General features: G+C 34.8%; 3 protein-coding genes across 3 annotated transcripts; 2 read left to right on the top strand and 1 right to left on the bottom strand.

Moving 5' to 3' along the window:
- Positions 1 to 3,499: 3,499 nt before the first annotated feature.
- Positions 3,500 to 10,181, top strand: ARPC2B (actin-related protein C2B). Its single transcript, XM_086233577.1, has 10 exons — positions 3,500 to 3,601; positions 5,146 to 5,212; positions 5,640 to 5,847; positions 7,426 to 7,592; positions 8,289 to 8,366; positions 8,512 to 8,644; positions 8,971 to 9,062; positions 9,173 to 9,229; positions 9,367 to 9,457; positions 9,861 to 10,181. The coding sequence occupies exons 1-10, from the start codon at positions 3,543 to 3,545 to the stop codon at positions 10,049 to 10,051; spliced, it is 1,143 nt and encodes a 380-aa protein (XP_086089703.1). The 5' UTR covers positions 3,500 to 3,542; the 3' UTR covers positions 10,052 to 10,181.
- A 580-nt stretch (positions 10,182 to 10,761) lies between these two features.
- On the bottom strand, positions 10,762 to 13,153 carry LOC147293778 (uncharacterized). The gene is made up of 2 exons (XM_086234274.1): positions 12,165 to 13,153; positions 10,762 to 10,891 (listed from the first exon to the last, which is right to left on the bottom strand). Exon 1 carries the CDS (start codon positions 13,032 to 13,034, stop codon positions 12,168 to 12,170), a length of 867 nt encoding a protein of 288 aa, XP_086090400.1. The 5' UTR covers positions 13,035 to 13,153; the 3' UTR covers positions 10,762 to 10,891; positions 12,165 to 12,167.
- Positions 13,154 to 18,239: 5,086 nt separating this feature from the next.
- On the top strand, positions 18,240 to 20,926 carry LOC147293777 (Pentatricopeptide repeat (PPR) superfamily protein). Its single transcript, XM_086230479.1, has 2 exons — positions 18,240 to 20,250; positions 20,615 to 20,926. The coding sequence occupies exon 1, from the start codon at positions 18,327 to 18,329 to the stop codon at positions 19,701 to 19,703; it is 1,377 nt and encodes a 458-aa protein (XP_086086605.1). The 5' UTR covers positions 18,240 to 18,326; the 3' UTR covers positions 19,704 to 20,250; positions 20,615 to 20,926.
- The last annotated feature ends 392 nt before the right edge of the window (positions 20,927 to 21,318 follow it).

The following is a 21,318-nucleotide window of genomic DNA, read 5'->3' as shown; positions in this document are numbered from 1 at the left end:
TTCTTTCTTTTTTTTACTTAATTTATTAGTACATTGCACATTTTTGTCATTATACAAATATTTCTAGCGGTCGGTGGATCTATATTCTAATGAAAAAGTAAACCCACCACTCGTATCTAAGAGATAAAAATGTTTTATATATTATAAGTAAATGTAATATTTAGCTAAAGTTCAATTTAGACACTAAACTATGGAGAGTATTTTAACTGCATCTATCATTTATAAAATTATTCAAAAATATACTCCATCTAAAATCTAAAATGAAAAAATAAAATTTTCTTCCTCTTTTCCTTTCCTATACCTCTTCACCTCCCACTCTCTCTCTCTCTCTTTCCTCTCTCCGGCCAACCCTCCCAACCCCACCCCTACCACAACCACAACCACAACCACAACCTGCCAGACTCTCTCATTCCACTTACCCGAGACTCTCTCTCTCTTTTCTCTCATTTTTCTTCTTCTTCCTCGTGTCTCCCTTTTTTTCTCGCGTGACTTCGCACAGTCCGGCCATGACCAGGCCAACTCAGGCCAAGCCCAGCCGGCGCAGCATCACCAGCCCGTAGCTCCTCTTTCTCCCCCCGACCATCCCTCTCTTCCCTCTCCTCTCCCACGCGACTCCATCCATGTGCGCACGTACCTCATCTCGGCCATTTCTCGACAGCCCAAGGTCACCGGCGGGTCCTCCTGGTGCCGACCATCCCCCCATGAGCTATAGATGGGTCAGAAAGGTTGTGGTAGGGGTGGGTTGGGAGGGGCTAGATTGGGAGGGTTGGCCGGAGAGAGGGAAGAGAGAAAGAGTGGAGGTGGAGAGGGGTAAAAGAGGAAAAGAAGAAGAAAATCTCATGTTTTCAATTTAAATTTTAGATGACACTACAAGAAATGTGAGCAAAGCACACCCCTCATTGGTGGCACAAAATGGGGTGGCAATTGGGAACTTTAGTCCCTATTGCCCAATTGCTATCAATTTTTGTTAAAATCGAGGCACTTCAGTCCTTATTGCCTAATTGTCACCTCATTCTATGCCACCAATGAAGGTGGGCTTTGGTCACATTTTTTGTAGTGTGGGTATGTTTTTTAATGATTTTGTAAATAATGGATACAGTTAAAATACCCCCTATAATTAAGTGTCTATATTGAACTTTAGCCTAATATTTATATTTGGAGAAGCAAACAAGAATCTTGCCCAAATGTGAAAATCATTTGTTCATGTTGAAATTTTGTTTTTCAGTTACAATAAATCCATATCAATAGTACATCATCATTTGATAACAAAAATTTGGGATGTCCCTAGAAATATTTTTTTTTAATCAACCTAACACTTCAAGTTTATTTTATTAGAAGAGATATATTGGTACATCAATATTTAATCCTACAAGATATTATTGGCTTAGAATAATTGTCCACATATGCATATTCTATTTTTAATACATTATACATTTGAGTTTTATGGTAGAATCTACATACAACTACGACTATCAATCACTCTCGCTAGTATATATCATCCAACAATAAAAAAATAAATAAGGTACCGAATTGAAGGATTACCATTCATACAATGGTTCACTTATAAACTAAAACAAAAATTCCATATCCAATGGTTGAAATTATATTATTTATTTGACTTTTGGCAGTATACATTTAAATTTATATATTTGATGGCAAAGCCTTACCGCACTCCAACCTTCTTCGTGCCTTCAGTAGCCCAACCTTTTTACACCTCAAGTACGTCTATAACTAACAACCTAACTTGATCGACCTTGATGACATTAAGGTTTTTCTTTTTGGCCTCTTGATGACATCAAGGTTAAGCTTCTGAAAATTCATCATTTGATGCACCTTGCACCGTGAACCAATGTAATCATAAAATGGTTTGAATTGGATCCTATCTCAGAGATGTCAAATACAAAATTCTATTATTAAAGGATAACATATATTATTTTCTTGTAGCGGTGGGTTTGAAAACTAAAAAATAGAAAAACCGACCAAATCAATCCTAACCAAACTGAAAAAGTTGGTTTTTGAACCGAATTGACTATCCCTTAAGTTTGGTTAAATTGTTCTTCAGAAAACAATAAAAACCAAACCGAAGACCTTCATTTTAAAAAAAAAATCTTTTGTGTAATCTTAATGAATTTATAGTTTCTTTAATTTCTTAGTTGATGCATTGAACTTCCATCAATAATTTAGGATGTTCCAGGCTTCAAAAATGACATAGAACAAGACTAGTAGAAATCATCAGCCTCAAATTTAGAATCGCGTGAAACTTGACAGACTGATTGAAATCAACGAGTTAAACAAATTCTACCGCCATTGCCTAAGTGCGTATTCGGCCAAATTCCATCATTTAGGCTCTCAAATTAGCATTTTTCTTAAATTTTGCATTTTTGGCATATTCCTTGTTTTGTCCTTGTTTTGTATTTTTGGACATTTAAACTTTAAATGTTAAAGCAGGACCAAAAAATAAGTGTCAACCCAAATTAATTGAACCGACCGAACTGATGGGGTTTAGGCTCGGTTCGATTATGAATAATTTTAATGGTGAAACCAATTCCTTGTAATAAATTACGTTTGCGATTCAGCCCTAAAACCCAGCTGAACCGAACTAAACCCACCCCTATTTTCTTGTAAGAGTGATAAAAATTTTCAATGCCAATATTGTCCTAATACTACTACAAGCATATCAATTATCATATTTTCAACAAATTATTATATGCACGTAAATTGAATCATCTTCCCATTAACTTGAACCATTCCTCACTTTTTTTGCTCTTTTTGGCTACGCAATTGAAGGGATTTATTTTCTTGAATTTAATATGAAAATGTCTCAAGAATCAATAAACAACAATGGTTATCTATTAATCTTTTTGGCTTGTAATTGTAGTGGGAATATTTTGAAGCAGTCTTTTTCAAACGGTGGGGTCAACATGAAGATTTCCGTTCTATTCATTGCTAATGCGAACCCAACCAACCACTGGCATAGCTTTAAGTCTTCCTTACATGATTATAGTATCTCCCATCAACAGTCAATATTCAATAGCGCGCTATTGAGGACCACGAGATATACATATGTTACATCTTCAAATTGTCAATTTAAATGATTGATTAAGTGAATTATTATTGAAATGGGTAATCTTAATTAACGGTCTAACTACATGACATATCTAGAACGAGAATATTAACTATACACACATATCACAGTCCAGATACATTGAAAATGAAGATATTACCTCAATAATGCATTTTCAATAACTTAGATTGCATGTAAGAGTAAAAATAAACAAAATCTACTAAGATGAGGATACTGACAGGAAATCACTTTTAGTATGTTTTTCTCAACAAGTTAGCAGCAGAGAAAGGGAGAGTAGGTATACTTAAATTTGAGTGCAGAGGTTGCAAAACTTGAGTGCAACATTTAACTTAAATTTTACTCAAAGTTCATGACCTCCAAAAGTAGTTCGGGTGTGACATTGTATATCAAACTATACATCCCACCACCCATTTTTGAGGAGAAAAAGAGACAGAGAGAGAGGTGGATATTTCTCAAGATGGCATGCTTTCAGAGGGCATCCCCAGCTTTGAAGCAAATCCTGCTCAAACTGTACAAGTAAGTATGTTAAGTTTTCATGCTTACATTGCCTGAATAAGAAGATCTCTGCAAAATTGCAATGATACATTTGTTACATGACTACAACTCATAACACTGAATCTCCTGTACTACATGTACATCTCAGCCACCACCAAATTCGAGTTATGTATTGCAAAAAATCTTTGGTGTAATGTACTATTGCTCATTAAAAAATTATTAACATCTGTTTTTCTATAAGCAAATTGAATTTTGATTTAAGAACATATATTAGAGGAAATTCTGTATGCTTGAAAAGATTTAAAACAGTGAACTATATGTGCTACGTACCAGTTATAATCAGCATACATGTCAAGCCACTAATCATATCCAAAATCTGTCTTACTGTTCAAAACTAACTAAATTTACACAACAGCCGAAGCTATTAGCCATTGATGAAACAGCTTATTTTCTGAAGTAGTAGAAAACAACAATATCTCCATTCATCATAATTTTACAAGGTAGTGTCTCGCAAGCCATTGGCAGAGAGTTACAGATACAGTGCCTCTTCCACAAGTATAGAAAGAGTGAAATTTAATATAAAGAAATATAGAAAGGAAATTTCACATCATAAATATTTTCATAAAACGTACAGCCAAAATGGCAGATTTTACGAGATTGTTGACAATATGAAAGAAAATATCATAGCTAGAAATTATTACAAGACGCATACATGGTAGGAATTTGGCGGACAGGAAGTTGTGGTTTCCAGGTAGACAAGCATTATGTGTCCAGCAATAAGTTGTGGGTAGGATGAACCTGTTGGTTCTGCCACTAAAATCAGTAACTGCAGCATATTTCACCAAATGGAAAAGAAAAGTCATGTTCAGCATCATATTGTACAAATTCAAAAATGGTTAAAAGGGGAATTCCTAATCAGAAGGGCTGTTTCTTTGGTGTCTAATCAATAATGGAAGAAACCATGGTAAAGTACTAAAAACATTTCCCTGCAGATTGGGGAAAAAAGCAATAATAGAATAACACAAAGGGAATAACCAATTTACCTTATCACTGAAAACAAGGAGATAGTAAGAACTAATATGGTCCTGATCACATAAATGGAGCTTTTATAATGATGCAGGAGCAATTGAATGAAATATGGACCTCGGATTCGTAAACAATTCAAAAGAAAATAAAAAACTTGTTAATGTTCCGACAGACTATGGAAGCATATATTTGCTAAAAGTCTACAAAATTTATATGATTACATCACACTTTTTGGAATCAATTTCATGTGTATATGTAATGCTTCCAGTGTTTCAATGTGAATAACTTATTCAACAATTTCATTCTGCTTGGAATTTAAAACACATGTTGTACTGTAGATACTATTGGTCCATATATGGATGGAGACAACAGGAAAGTAGAATTTAAACTCTGGAAGTAGAGGAAATATAATGTTTAAAGCTTTTATAGTCTACTGTTTAATTTCTTCAGTACACTTAGTACCCAAAATGAGTGACACATTTATGCTGTCAGCTCTTTCAAACTCATTCTGATGATTGGTATTGTTGCTTCCATAACAGTGCCAACAAGTCCATAGAGATTGATCATCGCTTGTATGAATTTGGATCTGTGGAATACCATATCCAGGTAAAATCCTCAGCATTCACATATTGAACCTGAAATATTCTAGTCAATCTCTGTGTTCAGTGTTTATTTACTGATTCCTTACTCAGTATCAGTCAAAGCCTTCAATAGAAAGCATCAAGCAAATTGTTTATCATGCATCATCATGTTCAATTCACCTAAAAGGCTAAAACTGAAAACATGATTAACATTTAAGGATCTAGGAATTTAACTGGTTATCTAGTCATGATTATGAATCTAGTAATGAAGACTTAGGCAATATTTCTTGCAAGAATTCTGAAAATAGTTTTTATTTTACTTTTAAGAATCAATTTTAGTTTGGGTAAAAGAATGTGTGAGCATTTGTGTGTGAGTGATCCATACAGAATCCTATGGGATTTCAAGCAAGTATTTTGAGAACTGTTCTGATGATTGTCCTGTAATGTAACAGTCTTCAGCATCAGATACACACCATACCTACTTGTCAGTATCAACCCCACTACTTTCCCCAGGAGTGCAGCTACAATATGGACTTTCACATTATACCAAACAGATGGTGAAGAGAATTTGTCCTGAAGTTGTGGAGATCACTGAACCTGCAAAAGAAGGATACCAGCTTACTTTAAGACTTGATTTTTCTAAAATTCCAAGTGGAAAAGGTTTGATAATACTTCACATCACCATAATAATATATAAAAGCATTTTAACATATGATTTATCTTAAATGTGGATATTTCTTAATGCATGAGCATCTGCTTTTATTAATCAGTACACAGAGTACATTTTCCTTGCTGTTACATTGACGACTTCATTTTATTAAATATATCAATAATCATTTTGATAGCCAAAAGAAAGAAAAGAAACAAAGTAATGAAATTTTATAACCACTTAAACTAACAATGCTTTCTTGAATTCCAAGATTCTTTTTTCTCCCCTCCCTTAAACCAGGCATTATATAAAGATGCAAAAGTTATAAATTTAGTTAAACTCCACGACACAGTAAAAGTCTATTTCAGAACAAAACAAGTCTGTAATAGTAGAACTTGCAAAAAATCTGACCAGAACAAGGTGAAAGGATAAAAGCTTTTAAGTATCTGTAAACTAGTCTGACTTGCATACATGAAGCAAGAGATAGTGAGTCAATAAAAAACAAGGTCAACTAGAAATAAAGATTTCATACAAAGGAATTAAAGTAAAACAATAAAAACCTCTCAAAAGTAGGTTTTAACTCTCTCAAATTGACAAATGAATGAAAAAACAGTTTTGTGTACCTTGTGTGGTCATTTTGTCACTGTTAGAGGCTTCACTTTTTCAGCATTTGTAGAACCCCATAAGGTATGCAGGAGCATCTTTTCATGTGCCATTTTTAAGCCAAACTTACACTGGATAATCGACTGGCGCAAAACAACCTGGAACAGTCAGTCACATAGTCATATGAGGACACTGCAAACATGACTAGCTTTCCCCCAAGTAGGTTGACTAAACTACCATAAAAACTTTAGGGAAATGTTTTTCAAAAAACAAAAACCGAAAAAAAAAAAAAAAAATTCAGGTAGTAAAGGCAAATGGTCCTTGTCAGGGGGTTTCCTAAATCATCCTTCAATAAACAAGCTCCACAGTCACTGAATTGAGGCATGCACCAAAGACAGGTTAATAAAGCAATATAAAATGAAGAATAAAGAATAAAGAACGCACCTCCTCTATCATCAAGTAGATATGCAGAGCATTGAGGTACCTCTCATTTGATTAAAGGGGTTTCCCATTCTGCTCAGTTTTGCTATTTCAAGATCTAATAGGGAATCCAAGTATTCAGAAACACTTGGTTAGTTGAAGGAAACAGAGGGAGCTTATAATAATTATTAAAAACAGTAAGAGAATATTGGGTTAAGGTCATCATATATTTGTCAGAGTTGATAATCAGTAGACTTAATTCATGAATGATTTCTACTAGATAATGAACAGAAACAGTAAGAAAATTAATAAGTGAAAAGAAAATAGTTGCAGGAACATATTGAGAAAAATAATCACGTTGGTGAAAGTGGATCACCTTCGAGATTTTGAAGCATAATTTATGCAAGTGATCATCTTTTTCTAACTAATTGGTTATTGAGTAATAATATGAGAATATGAAAAATGCTTAAGGTAAGATGACAATAATTTACTGTTCAAATTATGCTAAAAGTTTTTTGAATCATATCGATAACTGTATTCATGCAATTTCTTCTTTCCTTCTCCAGATTCTATAAAGGTAATTGCTGAGATTTCTGCTGTGCAAGCAGTAATCTTAAGTTCTCAGCTGAAAGAAATGTTGATGAATGCCAACTCCCATGATATGTTTCAAGGAATGTGCAAACCAATCAAACTTGTATATCACCCAAGAGAGCCTTTCTTTATTGTTAGACAGGTAATTTTCATAGTATTATCATATCTAAATTGGGAACAGTGCTGACAAGAGCCCAAAGAAGAACACCAAAGTATATGGAAAAGTAGCATAACAACGCTTGTCACTTTAGAGATAAATACATAAGACCCCCCAGTAATATGTGAGCTCTTCATATCACCTAATGCACAGCAAGCCACGATTTTCTCGGGATTACTTCAAAGTGGAGATATCACAGTCCTAGACTGAATTCTAAAAGTACTTATTCACAGGCTTAGACACATCCAATGCCATCAATCTACCAACTTTATGTGCACAACAACTATAGTTTCCAGACACATGTAAGGTAACTGCATAAATAATTACTTATCTAGCAATTTGGACCATCTCACAACAACTTTTCATCTTAGTTTAAACTAGTTCTGTAAAATAAAGGGGGGAAAAAGCCATCTTTCATTTCCAGTATGCTGACAAATTCCCAGAATATACAGTTAAACAAAATGATAGAAATATCTGAACATAATTTACGTTTCTAAGGTGGCAACATTTCTATATTTACTTTTCCACAATTGCATCTAACATGACCAAAAACCACCCCACTCATTCAACAATGCATTAACCAAATTCCAGGCTATTTATCAGCAACTGAAACTATTGTGATCAATTTACTCTATACTTTCTAATGCATGGGTTACGATGAGGATATTCATGTTTTGACAGCCACAGAAAATTATAGCAGTATTCCCGATACGTTTGAAAGACAAATCAGATGTCATTATTGCAACAGCCTTCTTTCAGGTTTGTGCCTAATACAGTGAACTAAAGATTTTCCATAATACTAGTAATGAAATCACACCATTCTTGCTATTCCTTACGATAATTGTTTCACTTTTTTCTTTTTCTTAATTTTCTCTTTGTATGCCCTTCTGGGGAATGGAGACAGGAACTTATGGATGTTGGAAGTTCCGAAAAATGGGCCAAAGCACCATCTTGTTGCTGGTCACCCATTCCACCTCCAGAGTTAAGAGGAGAACCTTTTGAAGATTTGAGTACCAATGGAGGATTTGTGTCTTTTGGTATATGCTTCTCCTATCTTTAAGTGCAGAAACCACGCATTGACTGGTTACAGACCAAATTATGAGAAAACAAATCTATATTTGTTCACCAAAAGTCCAAATAAATGGAACTGATAGTACTCGAGATGTAAACTTTCCCTTCAGAACTATAGATTATCTAACTATATAAGTTACAGGGAGAAACAATGCCTTTTTATAAACCTATAAATTGTTTATTCGAATAATAACAATTGCTATTGTTATCCCTTTCTAGTTTATGGTTGGCATTCCATATACCAGATAAAGTTTGGTAGACTCAATCTAATTTAGTATCAACTTATTCGCAGATATTTCATCACATCATGTCGAAGGTAAAAGAATAGACAAGATTGTATGGAGTTTATTAAATTTCTATGCCTATTTTAAATACCACATAAAGGTAATAATTCTACCATTTTCTTTTTCCTTGCTGTGAAAAATTCTCTTTTATTCAAGAATTGTTAAGTATTGGAATCATTACATCTATGGCTGACAAGATTGTTCAACCAGAGCACCAGAGGTTTTATTCAGAGAAGGATGAGAAAGCGTTTGGATGGACTAGTTGAGGTACTGAACTGAAATCCTTAAATACCAAAGCAACTCAAGACTAAATTCTACCAGCAGACAATCTCAATCCTTTTCTCTAAAATCAAAAGATTGGATGCCACAATAAGAGAACAATAATATTGTTTACACACTTGCAGGTCCTGCATAAGCGACACATGGAAGAAGGAGAAGAAGAAGAAGAAGAAGAAGAAGAAGAAGAAGAGGAAAACCACAAGGACAAGGTTCAAGGTATCCCTTCAGCTTTTATATTTCAATAAAACCACAATAAGTAAATAAAAAGATAGCTATAGAAGAAAAGGAATCAGCAGTAAATTTTTCCCCTCAGATGGAGGCACCCACTGGTGCCTTCAGTTTCTGATGGACACAAAATTGGAAATGAACTTAGTTAAACACATTATCACTCATTTCTTCTTCTTTTTTTAGTTTAAACATAAACAACAAATTTCTTATCATCCATTCCATGCCATCTATGGAAAATAGAGTATTAAGAAAGGTATAAAACAGAATCCATATAATGATATAATAACTGGTTTTTCCATTGTTCTTATTAGCTTTTTATCAGAGGACTATGTGCATATTTTCTTAAAATCCGGTTATAACTTTTACATTGTTTGCTTTCAAGCAAATGCAGGATTTAAATGTATGAGAAAACTGGTCCATGTATCAAAATCCAACGTCCTAAAACGAAGGTATAATGACTTGAGCAGAAAGATCAAGAGAATCCGATCCCGAATTAAAATCCATGGATTTGGGCGTTTTCGTCGACGGTGGTTGAAAATGCCAAAGTTTTCTTCTTCGATGGGATATACCAAATTAGATTAAATACTTTCCATATGTCATGGTTTTGCTACTTATGACCGTAGTTAGGATAAAGAAGCATTGCCATATACTGCTTCTTATAGAGAAACAACATTGTGCCAAGTGTTTCATCAATAATTGCTGAATTGCAAGTACCAAGTGAGTACCATATTAACACCTTCATGTCCTTCAAGCTAGAATGGAATAGTTGCTTAATTTGTATGTCTTAAATCTGTCATTCTATGAAAGTCAGATAAATAAACCAGACAACTTTGTGTTCAAAATAATCAAAGAATTCATTTTGCTTTAAGATATTTTAAGAATAAATAAGTAAAGAGCACTAAGGCAGCAGAATGTATAGCCCGAAACTTGAAAAATTAATAGTGCAGTCATAAATTTGCAAATTAATACCAGCTACCTAGAGGTGATGGTAAGATAATAGTGCTAATCTACTTGCTGAGGAATAAAGCAACAGCAACTTTATGTGATCCAAACATTCAAACAGAAAGATCTAAAACTAAATAATATAAATAGTATTTTATCTCTTTATTTTTCATGGATTACGAAGATACTATTAAAAGGTCTGGGAATGACTTACCAGGAAATTTATCAGCTGCCACAATGCCACTGTATCATAGGACACCTTTGGACAGAGCCTCTAACCAATTTGTTTTGCTTCTAAAACTCTGTAATAAAGCAAGTTCAAAATTTTAGTTGTTTGTGCACGATAGAGTGGCACCTATGGTAGCCGGTAGGTCTCCATTGAGCTTGGAAACTTGAGAAATCCAGTTAGCATCTCCAACTTCTAAGGAATGCTTTCAAGTTCTATCTCTCATCCTCTTTCCTTCTAATGAGTGTGGTTCACTGCACACAAGAAAAGTCCAACAGAAATCTCAAAGCTAACTGCTTCCTAAATCAATTGACAGCAACTATCTAACTGCAAGGTGGGAGAGATCTTGTTCTCCTCAAAGATTTTCAAGTGGCAAATAAATTTACCATTTTGGAAAGCATTCATGCTTTTTAATACTTTCAGTCAAATTCATAGACCAACGTATACATAACAACAACTTAATATACAATTTCCAATAATAATCAAAGTTTCTCTTATCAGTACTGTAAACTTTTGTATTCGCTTATTGCATTCTACTGAAATACAACTGCACGAACAATGTGCTGATGGGGCACACTGTTATTCTATTTTCACGTCACCAGAGGAGCTGTATTACCTTATTTATTACATGAAACAGCAGATAGCAAATTTTTCATGAGTTTATAGTCATGAAAACATCTCCTTCTCAGGGTATTCACTAGTGTGCACTAACATTGCAGGGAATATATGGATCCAATGAACTTTAATTATTTTCAATAAGGTTCACTTTGCATACTGCACTTGCACACGCATGCGCACACACTCACACATGAATTTTCAGTTTTCTCATGCTCTTAAATTGCAATTTGGTTTCCCAATCAGCTAGACAACCCACCAAAAGCCAATTTCTGCACTGCAATTGGTTGCAGAAAGGCAGACCTTGGACATGGTTCCAAAATGTCCTGAGTATGCCAACATTGCTAAGTTTATTAAAGCAGCACTAATAAAGGATGAATGGAATCGTTTCTATAATTAAAAATAAGGCTTTCGAAAATAAATGAATTTTAGGGAGTAGCTGCACAACTAGAGCTAATTTGTGTACATGCACACAAACACACACCGTAAACTCTTTATGATAATTACTAACATAATGAAAAAAAAAAAAAACACAAGAGGTCTCAGACGATGTAGTTAGGTTATGTTACTATGCAGCCTTTGGCAATTAGGACCTAAATTATTCCAGTTTTTCCAGTGATTCTCATCATGAGACGTAAAATCAGATAAATTCGTTTCACCTCATTAAGCACACAACATTGATAGTACAAACAAGGTTATCCAGTAACTACAGCTACAGTGAACAGTAATCATCTATTGCTAAATTTGAATTCATGATTAGAGTCTAGAGACAATCTAAAATCAAATGATGGCATGCCATCAAAAAAGAGGTAAACACTACCGACCTGAAGTGAACGAACAAATTGATAAATCTCCATTATCTTTAAACTTTTGAACCATAATAGACAGTAAACAAAAATAGACCTTACATACATTTCATTCCATCTCAAGCTCATGACTAGCACGCATCAAGGCATGCTCCGTATCAAGCTGCGCTAGCAACGGCCCACTGGCCTCTCCACACCGAAAGTTCCAATTACTTGCCACCAATCCAAACAACACAAAACTCAACACCAAGACAACAATTGCATGCACAATGAACAACAATTTCATCACAGCAATACCCCTCAAACCATCCTCCTCAAGATCACACCTCCACTCAGCATTCTCCTCCGTCGGCCAAACTGACATTTTTTTACACCCTTTTAATCCAAATGTATCAGTGTACAAGGACAATCCAAGTTGCAACATCCAAGTACCCTTGAAAACCAGTCCTGTGGAGAACATAAACTCGGCGAAAAACGACCAGGGCCTAATTGATAAATACAAGGAAGAACAAGCACAAAAAAGCGTCAATGCGCCTAACATATCATACATAGCACCACCAAGTCCCGTAATTCCTTTACCGATGACCGAGTACTCGACGAAAAACGAAATGGCAGCCAAAACGAATATGAACCCTTCATCAATATGCAAAGGGTCGATGTTTTCGCGCCAAAGGATCAAAAGGATGAGTATCCAGAACAAGAAAAGGGTCGCTGATTGCTGGAAAAAGGCGAAACGGTACGTGGGGTGGCCGGAGAAGGCCAAGAAGAGGAAGATTTCGGAGAAGGAAGCAATGGGGAGAGCTATGGTGAGAATGTACAAATCAAAGTTTTTCCATTTGGGTTCTGCGAAATACCATGTTTTGGATCGGTAGAGAGTTGGGTTCTTGAGGTAGAGAGTGGAGGAGAAGAGCAGGCGGCTTACGCCAATGGGAAACAGCAACACGAACGCTGAGAAATGGGTTGCTAGTGAAGCCATGTGAATGATCTGTGTTTGTTGTGTTTCCTTCTGCCTTCTCTGTCTGTGTTTCTGATTTTCCTCCTCTTTGTTTTCGTTCCCTCGTTGACGTTGAGAGCTCTGAAATTCAGAAAGAGAGGTTTTTGTAGCTCAAATTCTGAAAGACTTTTTTGATCGTCTCATTCACAAAGAAGGTGGTTAATTAGCCGCGGGTACCCAATATGGATTGGGCTTTTGGGCTCGGGTAATTCTAAAAGGACCCGGCGTTTGTTTTCAAAATTGTATAATTTTTTGAAAGAATTAATTACACTTACACCCTATGAAGTTTATCGTCTTTTCACATATACCCCCTGAGGTTTCAAAACTATTGCATATAACCATTTACAAGAGAAAAAAATAAATAAACAAAAATAATAATATTTGTATTGAGGTTGGACCTTACACCTTGAGTAATCTTATTAGGCCATTTTACCCCTTAGCATGCATTTTTGCATAATTTTTTATTATTTTTCGTCTCACTATAGAAGGTTATATGCAACAGTTTTGAAATCTCAGGAGTGTATGTGTAATTATTGAAACCTTAGGGAGTGTATGTGAAAAAATGATAAATCTCAAGAAGTATAAGTGTAATTAACTCTTTTTTGAGGAGAGCAAATTTGCTCACCACCATCACCACCCTATTATAAATTTGACATGTGTTTTATTAACTAATCAAAGTTAACTATAATTAACTATTTGAATTTAATATATAAAAATGATATTATGATGAGAGAGAAAATTGATTTAGAAATAAAACAAACAAAATAAAATAAAAAGTTAAAATCCCATTAGCTCCCCAAGCCCAACCCGATCGGCCGGAGTACATGCAGGGGCCGCCGTCCCCGAAGGAGGAGGTAGGGGTGGTTGCAGATCGGGTATGGAGGTATACTGGTGAAGGGTCTTTTATTTTGAGAGCAACAGAAAGGCCACTGGAAAGATGGAAGGGGAAGGTGTGGGGTTCTGCTGATCGGGTTGGACTTGGGGAGCTGATGGGTTTTTAACTTTTTATTTTATTTTTTTGTTTGTTTTATTTCTAAATCAATTTTCTCTCTCATCATAATATCTTTTTTAGTGTCTAATTTTAAACCTCCTAATCACCTCAAAAATTTGTCTAAACCTCCACTCATCTAGAAACTCTTTCAAAACCCCCTATAACTTATAATCCTAAATTACCCTTCTGACGTGCGCTGACACATGCTGACACGTGCTGACGCATACTGACATCACTGTAACTAAATTTTGGTGAAACTTTTTTTTTTTTTTTCTGGAATTGAAGTTTTTGCTAAAACTCAATATTTTGCTGAAACTAAAATCAAACACTGAAATTGAATTTCATTACACTAAAACTGAATTTCAAGAATTCAGTTACACTGAAACTGAATTTCAAGAATTCAATTACACTGAAACTGAATTTCATAAATTCAGTCACACTGAATTGAAGAATTCACTTACTGAAACTGAATTAAGTGATGAAACAGTTACACATTGACTAAAATGCAATTACACCTTAATTAAAAAACAATTACACCTTCACTAAAATAATTACACTTCACTAAAACAGTTACACCTTTACATGACAAAAAATAACAATTATATCAATTCAGTGTTTCACTATAGAATAAATTCAGTTTCAGTCTGAATTCAGTTTCAGTCTGAATTCAATTTCAGTGAATTCAGTTTCATTGCATTCATTAAATTCAAATTCAGTTCACTGAATGCATTGAAACTGAATTCAGTGAAATTGAAAAAATATATCTATTGTTAATTATATTTTATATTGTGAGAGAGATATAACTAACAATAGAGAGAGAGAGTTGATGGTGGTGATCTCACTAGCAACCGTAGCGGGACAACGCCACACGCGCCGACGACAGTCGCGCGCAGAGGAGAGAGAACAAAGAGAAGAAACATGATGCAGGAATGTGAGAGAGAGAGAGAGAGAGAGAGAGAGAGAGAGCGCGTGAGAATAGGAGAAAGTATATTGGAAATTGATTTTGAATAACCTAGGGTTATAATAGGAATATTAAAAAAAAAGTCAAATTTAGCTGAGTGTTAGTTAACTAGGGGGTTTTGGAAGAGTTTAAGGTCCCGTTTGGGATTGCGGTGGAGGACCCAAAAGCTGCTGTAGATGACAATTCTCATCACCTACAACAGTTTTAGTGTTTGGTAAAAAAATAAAAAACTGTTTTCCCCCACAATTCTCAACTCTCCACAACAAAAACAGAAAGCAGGTTTCTAGGTGCTTTTAAAAGCTACAGTGAATCACAAGAACAATGAATATTTTATTTTACCCATAATACCCTTATTGATTTATATAATTTTTATTTGTGTTATTTTAAATTAAAAAATATATCTATTGTTAGTTATATTTTATATTGTGATAATTAATTATGATATTTTATTTGTATGATTAAAATTATAATATACCTAAAAAAATAATAGGCATACTTATTTAATAATGTTGTTCTTAAAAAAATTAATGCTAATAAAAATTTGTAGCCACAAATTTAAAAATAAGTAAAAAAAACATTTTTGTTTTACCAAACAAATAAGTGAAAGACACTTTCAGTATCATGTTCATTTTAGTAATTATACACAGTCACAACACTTTTACATTAACATTTACCAAACACTTTAATACTGTTTTTTTTTTGCACTCACAGCACTTTTGAAAACATAGTTTACCAAACACTCAACTGCTTTACTTTACAGCTGACTTTACTTCATAACTGTTTTACTTCACAGCTGTTTTTCCTCACAGCAATACCAAACTGGCCCTAAGTAGGTAATAGGGGGTTTTGAATTAATTATATTAAGGGTGAATGTTTTGAAATAATTAAGTTCTAAATAAGAGGTTATGAATAGTTTCACTATCTTTTTTATATATTAAATTCAAATAATTAACTATAGTTAACTCTGATTAGTCAATAAGACACGTGTCAAATTTATAATAGGGTGGTGATAGTGGTGAGCAAATTTGCTCTCTATTTTTAGCAAATTATAATAACGGTCTTCGAAATTTACGTGAGTATCACTTTAATTCACAAATTTATTTTTTAAATTCTATAATTTATGAACTTTCACTCATGTTATCATGTATCACTTAAGTCCACTATGTAATTCTTTTTTATTTTTTATCGAACACTATGTCAATTCTAATCATTTTTTTTTTCTATCGATTTTAGTCATGTATATCATATTGGGGGGAAGAAAGAGAAGGTGAGTTGTCATTTTATCTCTCAAAAGCAGGTCACATGGTTGACACGTGACTAAAACTGATGGAATACATGAATGAAATTGACAATATTGACTTAAGTGATACATAAGTGAAAGTTGGTGAACTATAGAATTCAAAAAACAACTTAGTGGACCCAAGTGATACTCGAGGTAAAGTTCAATGACCATTGTAATAAGGCTTATTCACTAATTTGTCTCATGAAACTAACTTTTTTTCTCACTTTACTCTTTCAAAATTAATTCTTCTCACTTTACTCCCTGAACTTTACAAATGACTTTCATTAGAGTATTTCAGTCCAACTCCATCCATTTTGCCGTTAAAAGAGCTGACGTAGCACATCAATAGTAGGCGCCACATTAGCTTTTTTAATGAACTAATAGATGGAGTTGAGGGAAAGAGTCATTTGTAAAATTCGGGGAGCAAAGTGAAAAGATTAAACTTTAAGAGGGCAAAGTGAGAAAAAAAGTTAGTTTCAAAGGGCAAATTCGCAAATAAGCTTTGTTATAATTTACTCTAACTTTTTTTTCAAGTTTTCCAACTTAGTTACCCCTTAAGGCCTTAACTAACAAAAAAAAAAATCCAAAAGAACCCAGACATCCCCTCACCCGACACACTGAGCAAGGTCAACATGGTTGCCAGCCTCCTCTAGCACTAGATCGAAAAATAGGGAGAGTGCCCAAGGGTTTAATAAAAGTCATAAATCTCAGTCTATGTATGGAATATTAATCTCGTAGTTGAGACTTTGTTAGGACCTTTCGTTTCCTGTATTTTATTAGAGGTTCTTGTTTTTTTTTTTTAAGGATTCTTGTTTAACGGTTTTTTCTCATTTTAAATCTAAACGAAATAAGTTGGACTTGAGTTTTACTTAATCTTTCACATTATGTATGGAATATGTATAAGCTATTCACGCCTTAAAGCTTACGAGCGTGGGGGTGTGACAATTTGGTATCATAGCTAAGGTTAAAGATTCTATAGACTTAGGAAGAGTTAAAAGAAATTAGTGGGGACTAGTCAGCTGCCAAGTCAATAGAATATGTTGATTATGATATTAGTGTAAATTTTGTTGTGCATGTTTATTTTAGTAATTAATGTTATGTTTTGGGTTGAAGTGATGGATAAGAAAACTGGAAGAGGTTACCTCAATCCTAGGGATGGGATTACAAAAATATGTCCCAGAGGCAGCGGTGGGATGGCCAGAGGCAAATGACTGTGGGTAGGATTGAGTGGTGATTGCTACCATTTATTTTGTTTTTTGTTTTTAATGTAAATTAGTTGTCCTTTATTGTCTTTTAGTATTAGGATAAATTTGTAATTTTATAAATTAAAATAAAGGGTTTTAGGTGAGAAGAAAGGGGGTGTTCAAATAGCAATTCTCAAAAAAAAAAAAAATTGTGAAGCTTTCAAAGCAAAACATTGGGAAAAAAAATAAAGAAGCAAAATATGAGTTAATTACATTTACACCCCTTGAGGTTTATCAACTTTTCACATACACCCCTTAGAGTTTCAATAATTACACATACACCCCATGAGGTTTTAAAACTGTCACATATAACCCTCTATAGTGAGACGAAAATAATGAGAAATTATGCAAAAAAGTATGCTAAGAGATTAAATAGCTTAATAAGATTATTCAAGGTATAAAGTCCAACCTGAATACAAATATTTTCCTTTTTATTTATTTATTTTTTTCTTTTGTAGGGGGTTATATGCAACAATTTTTAAACCTCATGGGGTGTATGTGTAATTATTGAAACGCCATGGGGTGTATGTAAAAAGACGATAAACCTCAGAAGGTGTAAGTGTAATTAACTCAGCAAAATATTGGATCCTTTTAGAATTTCTCTTTGGGCTGAGTTGAAGCCCATTAAGTAGAGCCCACCAACGGCCCACTTCTCGTCTTCAACCTCAAGCCGAAGCTGGTATGTGGTTTAACTCTCATTTCAATTTTATTTTCTTCGAAACAAGTTCTACCCCAATTCTTCTGTCACTCTGCAACTTGGAGGCTTTGGAGCTCGGTCATTGGAGAAACCAAAACAATGCTTTCTTCAATAACCTCTCAACGCCTCAGACCCTTTCTTCTGCTTCATCTCCCTCACGCTCAAAGCCTCCTATATTCCTCTCTTACTCAGCATCCTCACTCTGTTTCCACCACACCGATTTCGATTCATAACCCCACCAACCCAGAACCTCAATCAAATTCAACAATTTATGACCACTCCACGGTACGTGAAACGCTAACTACATACTGCAATGACTGGAAGAAAGCCTTGGACTTTTTCAACTGGGTGGAGACTCAATGTCAATTTCAACACACCACCGAAACCTACAATCGCATGCTTGACATTCTCGGTAAGTTCTTTGAGTTTGAGCTTTCTTGGAACTTAGTTCACAAAATGAAGCAGAACCCAGTTTCTGCTCCCGACCACAGTACATGTCGTATACTGTTTAAAAGATATGTATCTGCACATCTTGTAAAGGAAGCTATAGATACTTATAATAGATTGGAAGAGTTTGGTTTGAAGGATGAGACTTCTTATTGTAATCTTATTGATGCTCTTTGTGAGTATAAGCATGTGGTTGAGGCCCAAGAATTGTTCTTTTGGAATAACAAAGATTTGGGCTTTGATAAGAGTACTAAACTCTATAATATAATTCTTCGCGGGTGGATGAAAATGGGGTGGTGGGGTAAGTGTAGGGACTTTTGGGAAGAGATGGATAGGAGAGGTGTTTGTAAAAATTTGCATTCGTATTCAACATATATGGATATCTTATGCAAGAGTGGAAAACCATGGAAGGCTGTGAAGTTGTATAAGGAGATGAAAAACAAAGGGATCAAACTGGATGTGGTGGCATATAATACAGTTATTCGTGCTGTTGGTCTTTCTGAGGGTGTTGATTTTTCCACTCGGCTGTTGAGGGAGATGAAGGAATTGGGATGTAATCCCAATGTTGTGACATATAATACAATCATAAAGCTTTTGTGCGAGAATGGGAGATTCAAGGAGGCATTCTCGGTGCTTCATCTAATGCCTAAGAATGGTTGTGTACCGGATGTGATCACTTATCATTGTATTTTTAAGCATCTAGAGAGGCCGAGCGAGATCCTTAGACTGTTTAATAGGATGATTGAATGTGGGGTTCTTCCTAGTATGGACACTTTTGTGATGCTTATGAGGAAGTTTGAGAGATGGGGGTTCCTCAGACCAATGTTTATTCTGTGGAATAAGATGGAAAAACTTGGGTGTAGTCCTGATGAGTTTGCTTACAATGCTTTAATTGATGCTCTGGTGGAAAAAGGTATGTTAGACATGGCTAGGAAGTATGATGAAGAGATGATAGCAAAGGGCCTTTCAGCTAAGCCAAGGGTCCTGTTGGGGACGAAACTGCAGAGATGTGAATCTGATGATGGGTAATTGCAATATGATTTGGATGCTTCTGAAATGCTTATGTTTGTATCCGCGATATTCGGCCGTTCCCACCTGCACTGGGTGCTGAAGGATATGATCTATATGGCTCAAACATACATACTATGAGCATTGCCGCTGAAAACATTGGCATTGAGAACAGAGTTTGGGGTAACTGCAGATTCTTGGATGACCTTTTGTGCTGGGCTTGTTATAGAGTGGGCACCTATTTCCTGTTCATAAGCAAATTAGACGTTAAAGCCCTTTCTGATCCAGGATATGGATGCATGGGTAAATTTGCCTGCAAAAGCTGATGATTTGGTTCCCAAAAGTATGCTTTATATGGTTCAGAAGTAGGAGGACACCCTTCTCGGTGGCCTTGCTATTTTCAATGGCTTGAAATAATTTCCAAATTTCTATCCTAAGGACATAGTTGTTCATCCATTTTGCCTTCCACTCTACCAGTCATGTAAATCCAGTGGTGATATTAAGCAAGTTGCCAGTGGTGATATTAAGGTTGCTGTATTGGTGTCCCTCCACCTGCATATTGATATGGGTAATTTTATTGTTACTTTAACTTCATCTTAGAACAAGTTTCCTAATGAGCAATGAAAATTTACAGGGAGGACATTGCAATTGGATGCATTTTATTGGCCAATTAAAATAGTTATTGGAGTTTCTATAGTGTTTCCTTTTCCTTTTCCTTTTTTTTTCAGAGTGTTTTCCCCCTCTGTTTGCGTAATTATGCTATGTAATTGCTAGCTTGAATATTAGCAGCCTAGGTGAGGTGCTGTTTCCTTTTATTTTCTCTTTTTATGCATCCGATGTACCTGTTGCTACTGCTTTGGATTAAAACTGTTGATTATATTGGTTTCCCATACAATTCTTCTATTGACCAAAAAATGTGTTATTTTACATAGAATGATATAGAGAAGTTGGTGTACCTAAGTCAGAAGGATCTTGCATGGATGCCATAATCCTTTCCCTTCATGGTTCTGTGCAGCCTGAAATGCAGACAAGCAAAGACATTCATATTTGAGATGCAATTTTGAAGGTTTTAAACTTCATATGGAATTTGTGGTTGATGCTTCATCTTTTCTATATTTATGGGAATTTAGTTCTCAATCTCCAAATTGTTGGAGATTGTTGTCAGTACAAACATTGCTGTATTTGTGTATGTTTAATGCCTAGCTATTACCTTCATTCTGTTCTTTTTTTCCTGGTTTACATTTCTGTTTTAGAACGGGAGCTTCACTTGGATGAAATTCACTTTATTGTTCCATGGAAGCAATGCCAATATTGGTGAATAGAATTGCAAGAAAAAATCTTGCTACATTTTAGTTGTGTCTTCATATATACGATTTAAGATCAGTTACACTACTTATGCGAAGCAACAGCAGTACAACCCGTCAACTGGCATGTATTCCCTTCATAAGTTATTCATATTAGCAAGTAAGGACTTGGTAGTTTCATATTTTATTATAGCTTGTCTTGGTTTTTTTTTTTTGTCACACTTGAATTTATCTTGTATCTGTTTGTTTTTCTGCACGAGTTCTACTCATAATATGACAACATGATGTGAAGTGGTCACGCATGTTGGGCTAGTGAGAAGATTACCTCTAGC

This window comes from Dryas octopetala, chromosome 2 (genome assembly GCF_963921425.1).
Source record: "Dryas octopetala chromosome 2, drDryOcto1.1, whole genome shotgun sequence".
NCBI lineage: Eukaryota > Viridiplantae > Streptophyta > Magnoliopsida > Rosales > Rosaceae > Dryas > Dryas octopetala.
This window is presented reverse-complemented; position numbering and strand designations above follow the sequence as displayed.

Bases quoted from the DNA above. Each gene is read 5' to 3' on its own strand.
- LOC147293777 (XM_086230479.1), top strand. From the start codon at position 18,327: ATGCTTTCTTCAATAACCTCTCAACGCCTCAGACCCTTTCTTCTGCTT.
- LOC147293778 (XM_086234274.1), bottom strand. From the start codon at position 13,034: ATGGCTTCACTAGCAACCCATTTCTCAGCGTTCGTGTTGCTGTTTCCC.
- ARPC2B (XM_086233577.1), top strand. From the start codon at position 3,543: ATGGCATGCTTTCAGAGGGCATCCCCAGCTTTGAAGCAAATCCTGCTC. The intron at 5,213-5,639 runs GTAAAATCCTCA...GTAATGTAACAG, and splicing joins CTGTGGAATACCATATCCAG to TCTTCAGCATCAGATACACA. The intron at 7,593-8,288 runs GTAATTTTCATA...ATGTTTTGACAG, and splicing joins CTTTCTTTATTGTTAGACAG to CCACAGAAAATTATAGCAGT.